Source organism: Tamandua tetradactyla, chromosome 24 (genome assembly GCF_023851605.1).
Source record: "Tamandua tetradactyla isolate mTamTet1 chromosome 24, mTamTet1.pri, whole genome shotgun sequence".
NCBI classification, from domain to species: Eukaryota; Metazoa; Chordata; class Mammalia; order Pilosa; family Myrmecophagidae; genus Tamandua; species Tamandua tetradactyla.
The window spans coordinates 30,878,301-30,895,012 of NC_135350.1; the positions used below are offsets into that span (position 1 = coordinate 30,878,301).

Consider the following 16,712-nt stretch of genomic DNA (forward strand, 5'->3'; position numbering starts at 1 on the left):
ACAAGAGATCTTCCACAGTAGTGGCTGGTTATGGAAAGTAAAGATCAGCATTCTGCACAAGGGATGGGAATTTTTGCAAGGTTTTGTAAGCATTTAGGATGAAGAGATTTCATGGGGTATGACAAGGTCTTGTGGCACAGTGTTTTGGAGATTTGCTGTTAGCAGTGATCAAACTTGAGGTTGTCTGATGAATTCTTATGTCTCCAGTCATGTCAGCAGCTACATGCAATGATCTGCTCCAATACGGAAGGGAATCCTGGACCCTGGGTCCCCGAAATCCACCCCCACGTATCAGACTGTGTTGATAACAAGACAGACATTGCATCCATATTCCAGAACAACTGTATAAGACAAGTGAGTTCTAGGAGACCACACACAAAGATAACAACCCCACAAAGGTGCCACCATGCCAAGAAAGGGAATTAAACCATTCCCCTATAACTAGGAGTGTGGTGTGAAGACCAATGGAATAAAATCAAGGGTGCAGAAAGAGACCCCCAAACTTATAAACATTTGATCTTCGATAAGGCCCCGAACTGGGACATAATAGTCTTTTCAATAAATGGGCATGGGCAAATTGGATATCAACAGCCAAAAGAATGAAAGAGGACCCCTGTCTTTCATCCTATACAAAAATTAATTCAAAATGGCTTAAAGACCTAAATGTAAGAGCCAGTACCATAAAACTTCTAGAAGAAAATGTAGGGAAACATCTTCAAGATCTAGTGATAGGAGGTAGATTCTTAAACTTTACACTTAAAGCAAAAGCAGCAAATGAAAAAATAGACAAATGGGAACGCCTTAAGATCAGGAGCTTCTGTGCCTCAAAAAACTTTGTTAAAAAAGGGAAAGAGGCAGTCAACTCAACGGGAGAAATATTTGGAACCCATGTATAGGATAAAGGCTTGTTATCCTGTGTACATAAATAAATTATATAGCTTAACAACAAAAGAACAAACAAACCAATTATAAAATGAGCAGAATTATAAAAACATATGACTGAAAAGCAAATGCACATGGCTAAAAAGACATGAAGAGATGCTCATTTTGATTGAATATAAGGGAAATGCAAACCAAGACAACAGTGAGATACCACCTCACACCTATAAGAATAGCTGCTGTTAAACAAACCAATAACTACAAATGTTGGAGAAATAAGAACATTTATTCACTGTTGGTGGAAATATATAATAGTGCTGCCACTGTGGAAGACAGTTTTATGATTCCTCAGAAAACTAAACATTGAATTACCCTATGACCCAGCAATACCACTACTCAGTATATACCCAGAAGAACTGAGGTTAGTGACATAAACAGATATTTGCACACCAGTGTTTATAGTGGCACTATTCACAATTGCCAAGAGATGGAAACAATCCAGGTGCCCATAAACAGACGACTAGATAGACAAAATGTGGTATATACATATGATGAAATATTATGTAGCAGTAAGACAAAATGAGGTCCTGAAGCATATGACAATGTGAATGAGCCTTGAGGACATAAGGCTGAGTGAAATAAGTCAGTCATAACAGGACAGATACTGTATGATTTCCTTATGATGGCTCTGGTAAAGGTAATCTCAGAGGTTACACTGTAGAATGTGGCAGACCTTGGTGTATACAGAAACTAGAGACAGAGGAAAGGCTACCCAAAAAGGTTGAATCTAAATGCAAGGGAACGTATAGAAGTGATGGTAACTAATTAGCAATGCTTATAGGTAACATTGCCATATTGAAGGTGAATATAACTGAAAGGGGATGTACAGTCCCATGTATCCCAATGATTAAATTTATAATTGATAATAAATTCTCGTATGAACTATTTCAATGGTTCAGTAGTGGACATGGAGTCAATGGTAGAGGAACATAGGGGGGAAACTAAAAATGCATGCTATGGCCAATAGGTAACAGGAAGACATCAACAGTACCACAGCATTACCAGGGACAACTACCTGAGGGAGGAGAGACAAGTGATAAGGGGTAGTTTTGATTCGATAGTTGGAGATGTTATGTTTGCTGGTTCTTTGTCGTTATGGGCCAATGAAAATTGTCTAAAATTGCGAGTGCTGCTGATTGTACAATCAAACGAAAATACTTAAGATATGGTTTGTTTACTTTGGGCATTATCCATGATGCCCAATAGATGGAAAAAGCTGAAAGATACAAAGACTGAGAAGTACACTGGTGAATGGTGATACATTTATATGATGGAATTTGGTAGGCTACAAAAATGGAGGGACGTTGAGGTGCATACGGCAAACTAAATAAGGCTTGGGGACAATGGTCTGTGCAGAATGGGCCAGAAACAAAAGAAGAACTTTGCTCAAGTCTCTCTCAGAAAATGCCTTATTACAAAAATGAGAGCCTGGATTGTGGGCCCTCATAGCAGCCACATTTGGTCTGAAGTTGTGGATGTATTTCTAGATTCTGAAACACTGAGCTATCTGTGTATCAGCTGGTATTTCCTTGGAACTTTCAGTAGCCCAGTGACACCTGGGTCCCAGAAATGGAGTGCTGCAGGCTGAAAGTTAGCATAGCTATATATCGTAACCGTTGAAGTAACCAAAAAAGAGATCAGGCCTCGATTTAGAGTTTAAAACAAAGCCAACCTGGCTGGATCTAAGGTAAATTAGAATGCAGGGTAAAAGTTGATAGTGTATGTACTCTAGACCTTCAGCTGTTGTATGGGATCAAAGGCAGAGAGATTTGTTATATCTAGAACCTAAATTTTCTATAACTTGTAGTCTAAATTAGCTCATTTAGACAATGCAGACTGCTGGAGTCTGGAACAGGAACAAGGTCCTATAATTCCCTATGGCTTGATGTAGCGCCAGGATATATCTTAGACTATGGTGAGCATGATTATTAAAAAGTATTGGTGGATAATTTAACTTGTATGGTCAGTTTAGTTGAACACTATTAAATACATGGAATCTTGAATAGGGCATGAGATTTTATTGGTTTGTCCAGGTTAGTGTGATGCCCCGAGATATCTCAGAGTAATTTGGGCAGAGAATAAAAAAGTATTTGCAAAATCCCCTGGGCTACTGGGGAGAAAGGAGAAAATATTCAGTTTCCCGATTTGGAGAACTTCTTATATTCTCTAAGCAGTGGGAACAATGAAATCAATAGACTGAGCCCTCAATCTTAGGGTTCACCCCTATGAAACTTATTCCTGCAAAGGATAGGCTGAGCCTCCTTAAAATTATGTCTAAGAATCCCTTCAGAGAACCTCTTTTGTTATTCAGACGTGGCCTCTCTCTCTAAGCCAACTTGGCAGATGAACTCACTGTCTTCCCCCACCTACGTGGGACATGACTTCCAGGGGTGTAAATTTCCCTGGTGGTGTGGGACAGAAATCTTGGGATGAGCCATCGTGGGATTGAGAAAATCTTCTTGACCAAAAAGGGGAAGAGAAAAATGAGACAATATAAAGTTTCAGTGGCTGAGAGATTTCAAACAGAGTTGAGAGGTTATCCTGGAGGTTATTCTTATGCATTATATAGGTATCTCTTTATAGTTTATGATGTTTTGGAGTGGCTAGAGGGACGTACCTAAAACTGTTGAGCTGTGTTCCAATAGCCTTAATTCTTGAAGACAATTGTATAACAATATAGCTTTTTATACTGATATGGCTTTTACAATGTAACCATGTAATTGTGGGAAAAAAAAGTATTGGTAGAATCCTTTAAGAATCTGAAAGGGAAACGTTGATATAGATATAGATGTAGATGTAAATGTAGATGTAGAAATATATATAGATATGGAACTATTAAACTCTCGCATCTGGGAAACCCAGTCCAACCACTGGGGACTCCCAAGAAAATAGGCCAAACTCTGGATTTGGGGGTTTACTCTTATGTTTCATTATTTCTGTATGGGAGAAGTTAAAACTACTCATAATGAGCCCTAAGGGTTGCTTCCAGGAAGCCTTTTGGTTGTGCAAATGTGGCCTCTCTCTATATATATAAGCCCAACTCTGCAAGGAAAATCATTACCCTCCCTCCTACATGGAACATGACAGTTAGGGGTACACATCTCCCCAACAAAGTGGGGCATGACTTCTGGGGATGAATCTGGCCCTGGCATCATGGGATCGACAATGCCTTCCTGACCAAAAGGGGGAAAAGAAGTGTAATAAAATAAGATATCAGTGGCCATGAGAGCTCATATAGAGTCAAGAGGCTGTTCTGGAGGCTGCTCTTATGCAAGCACTAGTTAAATAGTGCTAATTGCCTTGGTTTGCTAAACCCCAATCAACATCACTCCTGTTAACTCTTAAGCACACATAGGGTTGGAACTGAGACTCTATAAAGGTGCCATGCACCAGGTTTGCCTTCTTGGAACATATAAGTTCAGAGAGTTCCTAGGTCAGATAAAACCTGAAACCCAGAGAGACCAGACTCTCCAGGTTTATCAATTAATTGCGTCCTCCTATCCTTCAGTATGGACACCTCTTCCCAAGATAAAAAAGTCAGAGCAGGTATTCCCCAAAGATCCCTATAGAATGGGATAAAGATTAAAGGAGAAGCAGGAAGTACAATAGAGAAAATGGGATTTAACAAATGAATATGGCTGCTGAATCACTATATTAATGTTCCTTCTAGCCTCTAGTGTTTTGGAGCATCTAGAAGGAAAAATCTGAGATGATGGTATGGTAACCTATGACAGACTCTGGGATCTGTTCTGTAATTACTTGTTGGAGAGTGCTTTGAAAATTATTGCTTTTTTCTTTCTTTGCTTTGTACATATATTACACAATAAAAAAAGTTTTTAAAAAAAAGTGTTAAAAAAGGTAGCAGGTACATAGGGCTGACCCCACTTACAACATCCTGTAAATGAGAAAATACTTTTACAGATTTTCCCATGCGTTGAATTCCGCCAGGCCAGCAGAGTGTTACAAGCAGTCCAGTTTTCAGGGATCACAGTCCAAGGAAGGTCAGTAGCACCTGAAATGGGGAGTCCATGCAAACCCAACACTGGGTTCAATTGTGGACATGTGTTACCACCGAAGCCCACTGTAGAAAAGTGTTTGCTAGGGTGCTATGGGTGAAATGAAGGATGTTTATGAGGAACAATAAGGAGTAATTCCTGCTGATCTAACAAAGTACATGCTAGCGTTCTATTGGTTGACAACAAGGACTAGGCAGAGGAAAATTATGGGGAGGTTTTAAATATCAGGTATTTTCCCCCTGCAAATCATGAGAGTCCTCCACCATTACATGAGTTGTTGCTTGGGCATGAAAAGGATCTGCATAGTCACACATAAAGATCCCACAGCAATAGGAAACCTTGGATTGGTCATAAAAATTGTAACAAGCATTTTTTAAAATAAGTTGTGGTCTTATTACAATGTTTGGGGTAACTCCTATTCCGCAGGGACTGATGATTTCTAACCAACACAGCTGCACAGGTCAGCATTGAGGCCAATTGACCTGTTTCCCCCATTTTGTCTGCCCTGAGGCACAGGTGACAACAAGTGATTACTATTTCCCCGCATGGGCGCTAAGGCGGCTGGTCCTTTCATCTGTACTCGCAGCACCTGCTTCGGTCCTGCCGGGGTGGCGGTGCAGCAGCCCACAGCTGCGTTGCCTTCAAGCGCGTTAAAGCCTGATAGAGCCTTTTATTTCCCTGCTGCTAGGCCTTCATATCACCTTTTGGTGGAACCTTTCACAAACCATTTATTCTGCCAATAAGGCCCACACCTGTGGGATTGTAGGGCAGATGGACCATCTACAGTATATGCCCTCCCTGCGTTGGGAAGGGAGTGAGGAGGGGCCAGCGGGGGAGCCAGGAGAGTGCCAGGACTTTTGAAGCTGTGTTTTCTTGCTTCAGCACCTACTGGTTGAATGCAGTCTTTTAACTGCTTTCCGTAATTTTGAGGAAGGTCGCTCTCCTTAACGTGCCTCTGCTACCTCTGCTGGAGGAGGGTTGAAACACTGTCCGCACTCAGAGGGGGCCCCATAGGAGGTAGCTAATCAAAGGCAGAGGTAGATGAGCAGATCACACGGGCCTGGCGCTTATCACAGCCCCAAGCTCCAGTGTCCCCTCCTGCCTGCCATGAGGTAATCTCCCCAGTATTTATGACAATTTATCAGCCTCTTGTTCCTGCTCCTCCTTGGAGGTTGTAGAATATTCCATCAGACTCTGAAGTTTTAACATAGTTGAGTCAGACTGTTCCTGCCAGGCTTATAGTTGTTTTAGTGGAGGGACTAATTCCTGGGGCTTCCTACTCTGCCATCTTCCCACAGCCCTTCTCTCACTGATGCTTAAAATGAGAATCTCCAAGGAATTCCATTGAAGTTTAAAGTAGGTACAAGTCACAGCCTCCGAATTTCATGATTTCCGACGCATAGAATATAATCACCCCATTGCAGTACAATATTAATAGCATGGGGTTTCAAATAACAAACACATATAGAAGTGCTGCACCCAGAAATTTTTGTTGCTCTTTCTGTAAATGAATAAATGTTAACTTATTTTTGACATGCGCTTTGTGACCTGTGCTTTCCAGATCTACGGAAGACATTCGAGCAGGAGCCCCTGGGAAAGGAGGTGTCTTTGGAACAGGAAGTCCTACTCCAGTGCCGGCCACCTGAAGGGATTCCAGTAGCTGAGGTACGTAACTGCGATTTTTTGTATTCAGCAGTTGGCACTTAGTTAATCTGACAGAGGCCTAATCCGTGGCTAATGGTGCAGTGAATTAGGGTATGGCATGATGAATGGGTAGTAATGGAGTCCTAACTGCCTGGCTGCTGGCAAAATATATTGATTGGGAACTGATTAATGACTTGAGAGTCAATTAGAATGCCCCACTGGACACAGCCACAGGCAATTTGGTTGAATTTTGTCATTCTCTTTCAAGAAATAAGAAAACTGCTTTATTTTATCTGGCACCTATTGTAAAGAAAGATGGTGTGACTTAACAGCCCATCGATTTTATTGTTGTTCTTAATATGCAAAATAATTTGAGTGTGTGAAGAGTGTGTGTGTGAACATTTGCATCCCACATATATACCTCCTGTCCCCCGATGTCACCATCGACATTCCTGGAAGCCATAGTCACATACTGTGAAAGAAACATGTTTGAAAGTGAATAAGTATCAAATCAGATTTATCCCATAAGTTTTCCAGCAAGCTCTCATTTTCATCTTTTGTTTCTGCTAAAACAAAGCCTATTGAATGACTGCCTATAAATATTATGAATTGGATTCACATTATGACTTGTCCTTAATACCAAGCAATACCCAAAAATGTCTTGTTGCTGGAAGTTAAGCCTACACAACCCACAAGAGTGTCATGATGTCCTTGAGACATTTGCCATCATCTTATAGCACAGTGTTGAAGAAAATCATCTCATATTGTGTCATTCAGTTCTTAACCGATAATTCCAGGAGACATCCTAATTTGAATCAAATATTATTACCCTAGCTCATCCTGCAATCTATAAACCCAAAAATAATTTAATTTGACAAGTTACATAGTTGCCAATTTGTTGATGCTTTCTTGTTCCTCTCCAAACTACACTGAATCATTTGAAATGTTAGCTGTTTTTTGGATATGTGGAAAGAGGCATTTTTAATTTTGCAATTTGGACCTGTGTATCAGTCAAAATCTTTTTTTAGAAATTTAAGCCCTGCATTTTGCCCATCTATGAAATTGTTCAATAATACTTGAGAGTTGCAACATTGTGAAAAAAGACAAATAATTAACAATACACTTACTACTTGATTTCTCAATCTTTCCAGATTGCAGTAAAGACAGTAGTCAGCTCAGTTAGCTGGTCCCATGACAGCTGAATCAAACATCTGATTTCTCTTTCCAAATTAAAAATAAGAATAGTGGTAATAGTAAATTAGTTAGACATTTAGTCAGAGCCCTTACCAAACTACTCCTTTTTGTCTGTCACAAATATTCATATCTTGAAGTGTTAATGCAAAGATTCAGGGTCACAGTCTTAATGAGATTTTCTTTATAACTTTGAAAGAAGAGAGCTATTTTTGCCTTGTAACTGGCATCCCATGGCTTCCCAGCCCTTTATCCTGCTAGTTACGATATCTAGTTATGATACCAGCATGATATGCTGTCAAAGGACTTTGTAAACGTTGCATGGCTGTAGCTGTTTTCACCTACCACCACCAAAACCTCAACAAGTCAGGATGGTTTAGTGTATTAGAAAGAAGACAGTGCTCTATATCGATATTTCATTTCAGTTATTAAAATAGTTGCATCTGTCTCCTTAATTGCATTTCTAAAATTCTAATGCAAACCTGCTCCATTAAACTACATTAGAGACCAATATATATCATGAGTAACATGAGGATCCATACTCAAAGCTAACTGAATCCCCTGCAAAGACTTTCAGTGAGGGGGTCCTAATAAATACTTCATATCTTCAGGCTCCTCAACAAAGCGGTGCACTTTGTCAAAGAGTAAAGATTCATGACTCTAAGCTAATTGGCTGTGAGTCTTATTTGTATCATCACTGGGGAAGAGGCCAATTAACACTTGGCAAGCTCAAAAATCATGTACCCATTTGACATTCAAAGAACTATATTTAATGCATGTTCCTTTTTTTCATTTTTTTGAAGTCAGAAGTGAGATCAAGCACACATGCTTGAGACCAGGCTAATAAACCCCTATGTAGATTCTTTTCAATCCTATTAAAATCACTAAGACCACGAAAGTAATGAATATCTTAACGTGACACATTACAACTGCCATTTGCTCAAGAGGGGCAGATAGATTTTAAAAGAGAGAGATGAAAGGTAAGTTGTTGAGTTGAAGAATTGCATCATTATTTTAATGTAAAAATATTCATTAATTAATATTTCATTTATTTGTTTGAAGAATCTTGAAGCATCAAAGTAGCATAAATTGAAATATTGATCTCAAAGGGAAATGAGCAGATAGAGTCTTGTGTTTTATGAGAAATAGAATGAGATATTATGCCATACTGACAGGAATCTGTGTTTCTTTTGTATCCCATTGCAACTGATCTTGGGAAATTCAGTTAATAAATGCTCAGTGAACCCATGGCTGATCGATTTAATTGATGTTGGTTGTATAAGCATATGAGGAAGTGGTCAGATATTATTTGCAGAATATCAAGAGGCAGTAAGTTTCTTCCTCCAATTCAAGTCAGTAAGTTTCTAAATAAATCTAACCTTAAGTTATGACAGCATCACCTTAGTGCAAATCGTGGTGTAGACATTTCAGTGGTGATACTATTTAATTTTCTCTTCTATTTTGGTTTTAGTCTTCTCTATACAGTAACAGTTTTCTTATAGAACCCCAGGCTTGAATCTAAGCTTCACCATTTTCTAACTCTTTGGGTTTGTGCAAGGTATTTAAATTCCGTGCCTAAGTTCCCTGAATTCTAAAACAGAGTCAATCATAATCCATACCCGGAACATGGCTGCAACGTTTAAATGATAGGAAAACCATTTAGGACATGTTGGAAGCACTGAAGAAACATTGACTATTATTAGTATTACTATTATATTATATCTTATTAATTCAGAGAAGGCTGGATTCAATCGTTTGAATGCAAAGGAGGGAGCCACTGACCACCTTGCCACAAAATATGTGCTGCTCATCACAGTGGGGTATAGAAAGTGAAACTTCTGCACTCTCAAGAATCCCCGCGATTCCCTCCTATATTCTCAGCCTGTTGCTTTGATTGGAATCCATACATGCTACAAATAAATTGTGTGCTTTAAACAGAGGAAATGTCCTTTTGACAAAGCTATCAGATAACCTATGAGTGTAAATATCTGCAGCAAGCCATGATGTGCTGTTCCCCTTAAACTCTGATTTTTAAAGTCACTGTTATTCAGTTAGTCTTTGTAGTCCCATAACACTGCACCAACCCAGAGGGAATTTTGGTTGAGCGTACTATTGGTGGATCTGCTTTTCAGAATACAAGGAAAAGAGAGTGATAAAGAAATTATCAGAAGAGAAAAGGCTGAGCCAAGATCCCTTATAATTCATCTCCCCAAGTGGTGACAGGTTAGACTTAGTAGCTCCCCTCAATAGTCACCAGTTGAGAAAAACTATGTTGTGGAGACCCCAGGGACGAGGCAGAAGAATTTCAGAGCTCTAGGTTCAGCTATACCCCTCTCTGGTCTCCCAAGCCTTTTCTTGATCTCTGGGGATGCTAACCAAAAGAAACAATGACTGTATGACTTGTCTAGCCCAGAAACAGAAGCTTGAGGGCCAAGTTTAAATCATTGAGCCATAGAATCATGGGGAGACCCAGAGATCCATGAGGGAGCCAGCAAAACATGGAGGGGGAGGGGACACTCAATGATTGAGCAGCAGATAGAGAACTCTTTCAGAATTTAATACCTGGTATGGATGAATCCATGTGACTAGCTGAATGTCACCCCTTATGTACTATGATTTTGTATGACTCTATTACTTGTTTTGAAATTTGTGTGTTTTGTTCTTTTGCTTGTCTGACTAGATTGCATTCAAATAAGAAGCAAAAAGGAGTTTTTGCTTCTCTTTTGTCTCTAACATCAGCAAGTTGTAAATCACTTAATAGATCCTCTAAGCATAGTTGACTCAATGAAAAGATGAGGCCCTGTTGAATATGACACAGAGGCTGCATGTCAAAAAATAGAAAATGGAACCTTCTAGAAAAAAGGATGCTGCATTCGTGAAGATGCAGCTGTATTTAGAGAATTCAGTATGGGGAGAAAACTCATAGTCTCAACCCTGAGAACAGCATTCCAAACCAATAGGACTAAGAATAAAAGGCCATTGGCAGTTACATTAGTTCAGGGACTATAGGAGATGTTAGTAATTATAATGTTGCAGTCAGGGAGTAGACTAGATGAAGGAAAGGAAAACATCCTTGAAATGCCCTGAAATGGTATTGCTCCGAAGTTTTTACAACATTTTTGCTAGGATCAAGCCAAAAATGTAATATTTTTTCCACTTCTGGTGAGATATTTACCTCTCTTTGTCTAATAGACAAATCTCCCCTGTCTCTCTACAGAAGCAAAAATAATTAACACACCCATGCAACGTATTGCTAGGCTGCTCTGGTGGCATAATAGCAGCACTCTATGAACTGGATCCCTCTTTGCTCATTTTAGTTTCTGCTTAGAAAATGTTGCTGTCACATAGTAAGCCAGATACACACTGTTTTATTTCATCAAATTATCTCTTTTGGAGAGTACTAGGATCAAAACATCAGTGGATACAAGATTTGTGGGCATGGCAGAAGGAGCAAAACTGAAATTTTCACTAAAACCTGTGATTTGTTTCACCTTTAACAAGGGGATAATTGGTTCTCTAATTATAATTGAGCTATTTCTCATAGGAGTTTAATTGGAGGAACAGGACACAAGCTACAACTTATTGACCCAGTTGAGCTTAAAAGCCACCATACTATTTATCAACATTTGCATCTCTAATTAGCAAGTGGGAAAATGTGAGGTGGAGTGCAAAAGAATAGATTTTGCTGAGTTAAGACATGATAAACAGGGAACAGATTTTTAAAGCTGATACTGCCAGGGCAAAAAGCTGCTGGCAGCTGGAGACTCCTCCAAATGTGCAGCATCAGGTGGCTCTCTGTCTAATTGATTATTAATATGGCTACTGAATGCTTTGTTTCATGAGAGCCATTTATGTTTCATTGCCACTCCCTCATAATTGGAACTTCGTGTTGATGCATTTCCATGCAGATGCACTGACTCCCAAGTTGTTCTTCATGTTCTTTACAGGCAAAAGAGGTTAGGAAAAGAAAGATTTAGGCATGAATACTAATTTGGAGGAGATATTACTTTCGGTGCCCAGTAGTATCTGTTAGAATTTTCTACTTACATGCATGTAGGAACAAGAAGGGGTTTTCGATTATGATGTGATTATCAGCCTTGCAAACAGATTTTCAAAAGCATTGGGTCCCCTGTCTATTCTTCAGCTTGCAAACTTTGCATTGGTGTAATCAACATTTGCCAATGTCACCTCCTTATTATGGCCGGTCCATATATTTTCTCCGACAATATCTGCCTCTAATTGAACTGAGAGATGACCACAAGTCCAGATTACCATGTAAACCAGATGAAAAATAATAATTTAAACAACATGAATAAGGACAACAAATAAGAAATAATAGAACTTACCTGACTTATAATAAACTTGTTGTTTGATTTCTGCAAAAACATAGTAGTTTAATGATTCCTTGAGCCTATGTTACAAAATGCTGGGTTTTTAATCGTTAATTCATTCATTCAAGAAATATTTATTGTGTACCCATTGTGTGCCAGATACTGCTCTAGTTGCAGGAGATACAAGTCAGTCAAAGTCCCTAGAAGAGAAAAACACAATAAACAGAATATAAATAAATGAACAAGATATTTTCAGACAATTACAAGTTAAAGGAAGTAAACTCATATAAAAGAAGCTGGTGATTGTTGGGTGTTGGGAGAAATTTAAATTCAAAAGAAAATCTATCTGGGGAGATGATAACTGAGCTGAAATTGGAATGACAGAAAGGACTCAGTCTTGAAAAGATCTGGGGCAGAAAGCTCCAGGCAGTGGGAGCAGCAAAGGCAAGTGCCCTCAGAAGGAGCTCGATGTGGATGCAGGATTCAAAAGGAGGCCTGTGCCTCTGAGACACGTGGGCAGTGAGGAGAGCAGAAGACTTTGAGTCACAGAGATGGGAAAGGACCAGATCTAGCCCTTGTACATAAAAGGGGCTTAGAATTTTCTCTAAATGCATGAAAAGCCACTGGAGATTTTAAGTAAGGAATCATCATGACCTGATATATGTCTTTAAAAGATCAATCTGGCTGCTGAATGGAACATAGAATTGAGAAATACAAGGATGTAAGCAGACAGACCATTTAGGAGGATCTTGCAGTAACCCAAGCAAGAGAAAATGATTGCTTGTCCCACCGTGGAATTAGTAGAGACGGAGAAAAATGGAGAGATAAAGGAAGTATTTTAATTCCTGTGGGGGAAGAAAAACTCAATATGGCATTTAAATTTGACTTTATTGAATGAAGAAAATCCAGAAAACATTTGGTCTTTTCAGGAAACAGTGAAATTGTCCATACTAAAGCTCAGTAGACTGACTAGAGTTTTTTTTAAAAGGCCCAAAATCAGTGTCAGTAGATCTCAGCTATATGTAAGCACAACAGCAACTCAGTGGAGCTTCAGAGACAGGGAATAACCTAGCCTGTGTCCATAATCACAGCGCAATAAAGGTACAACTGCCTTTATTTCTTGAGACAAAAAAAGTTTATCTTATTTGTTTTCTATAAGTTCTTTTGCCTTGGAATTTCTTTCAGTGTCTGTCCATATCCTGGCAGGCAATATTTATCTTAAACTCATTGCCGATGAAAAATGGCACTCAAGCAGAGCAAAAAAGCCTATTTTCTAAAGATGATAAGACTTAGCAATGATTCTGAACACTTTTGATTGGTAAATAAGAATAAATACTAATGAGTTGCTTAACCTGAAAGGCAAGTTTATAGTAAAGGCTGAATAGGATCTACAGAGGGACTAGGTAATTTTTGGCTCTTTGTCTTGAACAATTTAGCCCTTAAAAACACTTGAGTGTCGTTTTTCTTCCCTGGAAGGTGTTATTATATATAGTCGATCTACTTTGGGTTTTAGTTTGTTGTTCTCAATTCATTTGTCAGCATGCTTTTATTTCCTCATGGTAGAACTTAGATTTTCAAAATGGAAGTTTCCAGATTTGAAGACAAGTTAGCTTCCACAATATGGCCAACATAGATTCAGTCTCAAAAGCAATGAGACAGACATATGTGCAATTAAGGGAGTGTTTTCCCCAGCAAGAAAACAAATTCTCTTTCTTGGCAACAGAGGCAGAAGTTACAATCAATGCACAAAATGTCACTACAGTTTCCACTTGCTTTTTTCTTTCTTTTCTTTTATTCCTTTGGCTATTTTTCACAGTTGTCCAAAGATATCATTTCAATTTGTTTGTAGACTAACATTTTTTAGGCATAAAAATACACATACTTTCACAAACCGACTGAGAGGTGCAAAGTATATCGCACAGTGATCAACCTCAAAGTGAATGGCATCTTATTTTATTGAAAATTTGAGAACCAAATAGCTACAAACACTAAGTGGCTATTGATTCTTGATAAGAAAGACTATCTGGTATAATACTATCTCCACAATAGCTCAAGGAGCTCCTTTTCTCTCTGCACACTTATTTTTTTTTTGACAAATGGCCTCTTTGTTCCTTATGCTTTATGACACTTTCTTGTCATAGCTTGTATAAAGACTGCTCATTTGAATTCTAACTTGAAACTACCCGGCAGAAGTCTACAGAAAGTTTTTTAGCTATAGACATCTTTTAGAGTGGTCAAAGTCTTACTATACAAGGTGAAGTCCACAGACCATCACAATATCACCTGAGCATTTCTTAGAGATGCATAATGTGAGGTCCCAGCATAGATGAATGCATCAGAACCTTCATTTTAAAGCTTCTCATATCTACAGCACTGGTTCTCAAACTTAGCTGCACATTGGAATTGCCTGGGAATCATTAGAAATTGCTGATGCTTATATCTGTCTCACCCTAGAGATACTGATTTTGTAAATACGATGTACACAGTCTGGCTATCAAGATTGTTAAAATCTCCCCAGGTGTTTATAAAATCTGTGCAGTTAGAGAACCGCTGGTCTAAAGGGCAAGGTTAAAGCAAAGAACACATACACATAAAGCTTCAAGCTTGTCTATTCTAAACCAATCAGTAAAACTTGGCAAAGACTCTCAGTTTTTAGCTAATGCTTCTCCTACAAGCTTGGCTTGGCTGAGTATGCATCTGATAATTGCTCCATAATTGCTTTGCCCATTTATTTGATTAATGTACCTCCATACAATGATTCTGAGCTTAATCTCCATTCTCTTAGGTGTGTGTGTATACTCTTCTCAAGTATTTTGTCACTTTCAACTCCAGTGCTCTGACTTGGTGGACTCCAATTTGAGTTTAACAAAGCAACCCTTCTGATAGATGTGGGTTTTTCTTGCTAATGGTTGCTGGACTCACTTTTCATGTTGGGTGGCATGTGGCAGTTTCCCTCCGTTAATTAGAACAAATGTGCCAATTATGTTAATGTTTCTCCCGATACCAATCAGTGAATAATTAGACACAACACATCTGTCTTGCACAGAAGTGTAGACTAGGAAAGGAACACTGCAAGGTGCTTTGCTCTTTATTATTGGCATATATGATTAGATAACTCCTTAACCAATCATGGAGTTAACAAGTTCATATATCAAAAGGACGAAGGGTGCCAATAACTATTTGGAGGGCTGAGCACCTCTCATTGCTAGCATAGTCCTGACCAACATTCAACTCTTTCTGAGGGCAATCTGCAAAGTGGTTGCCAGTTTCCTAGGGCTGCCGTAACAAAGTACCATATAAGGGATGGCTTAAAACAGCAGAAATTTCTTGTCTCACAGTTTTGGGAGCTAGAAGTCTGAAATCAAGGTGTTGGCAGGGTCCTGCTTCCTTTGAAGTCCATAGGGAAGAATCTGTCTCATGCCTTTTCTGGCTTCTGGTGTTTTGCCAGCAATCCATGGTGTTTTCTTTCTCTGTTGTCACATGTCATTTTCCCCCTCCTCTCCGTCTGGGTCCAAATTTCCACTTACTATAATGGCATCAGTCATATTGGATTAATGGTTCACCCTTAAAACACAGCACTCCAGAGTAACCTTATGGCAGGCGAGAACTCTGCCAGTGAGCCACCGTAGGCCACCCAACCTCATTTTAATTTGCCTAACTCCATCTGCAAATACCCTATTTCCAAATAAGAGCATTTCCAAATAAGAGAATCATTCTGAGTTATTGAGGATTAGAACTTCAACGTATCTTTTGGGGAACATGATCGAATCATTAACGGTAGTCTCTCTTTAAAAATAAACACATTTTCCAATTAGTGAAATGTAGCTATGTTATTTACCCTGAACCACAGAAATAAGTTCTTAAGTAAAAGTATTTTAAAATCTCTGTAAAGAATTCAGTTTCACTCAGTTTCACTGAGATACAACATGACACTGAAAAAAATCCCTGACTTCGGCCTATAGAATCCTGTTGATGGTGTTCAATTGTTGTAAATCATCACCGAATTAGAATTTGTTCATTTCTTCTTCTATATTTCCATGGATTCAAACTCTAGAGTCTTCTGAATAATAGAAAAAGTGGTTTTGTTCCTGTTGTTATTGTATTTGCATCTGAGTTCTGTATTCAGCAGAGTTTCAGAAAGAACTTGAGTTTCTGGAGCCAAATTAGCTCAAGATAAAGTCACACCTGTTCCCTTGTGCTGATTCTAACAGCAAGGAGAACCTTAAAACATTGAAACTTTAGTCCCCTTGAAGGTAGTCAAAAAGTGCCTTATATATTCATCTTTTTTTAATGCATAAAGAGTTGGTCAGAAAATAAGACAGGAATCTCAGATTATAAATTATTTTCTTACTGTGATGCTGATTTTGATCAAAAAAAAAAAAGAACAATTCACAGCAGAATTTAATGTATTTGAAAATAGTAGTGATTGCCAATTCTAGTGCCAGGTATTCTCAAAAACCGCTAATATATGAATATCCTGGGATGCATTCACTTGGCCCAGGGAGTTGAGATGGCTGAGCCATCAAGAAGGACATAATTGATTTTTTTTTACATGACTCTACCCAAAAATGTTTGTCTTTTATTTTTTAAT

At 38.8% G+C, this 16,712-nt stretch overlaps 1 protein-coding gene across 12 annotated transcripts in view; it reads left to right on the forward strand.

Annotated features, from left to right (window-relative positions):
• The window catches only part of UNC5C (unc-5 netrin receptor C), a 381,478-nt gene that overhangs the window by 265,379 nt on the left and 99,387 nt on the right, over positions 1-16,712 (forward strand). For all 12 annotated transcript variants that reach the window (XM_077142813.1, XM_077142815.1, XM_077142826.1 and 9 more), the window contains one exon: positions 6,517-6,620. In XM_077142813.1, coding sequence (XP_076998928.1) covers positions 6,517-6,620 — 104 coding nt within the window. The remainder of the gene's footprint in view (positions 1-6,516; positions 6,621-16,712) is intronic.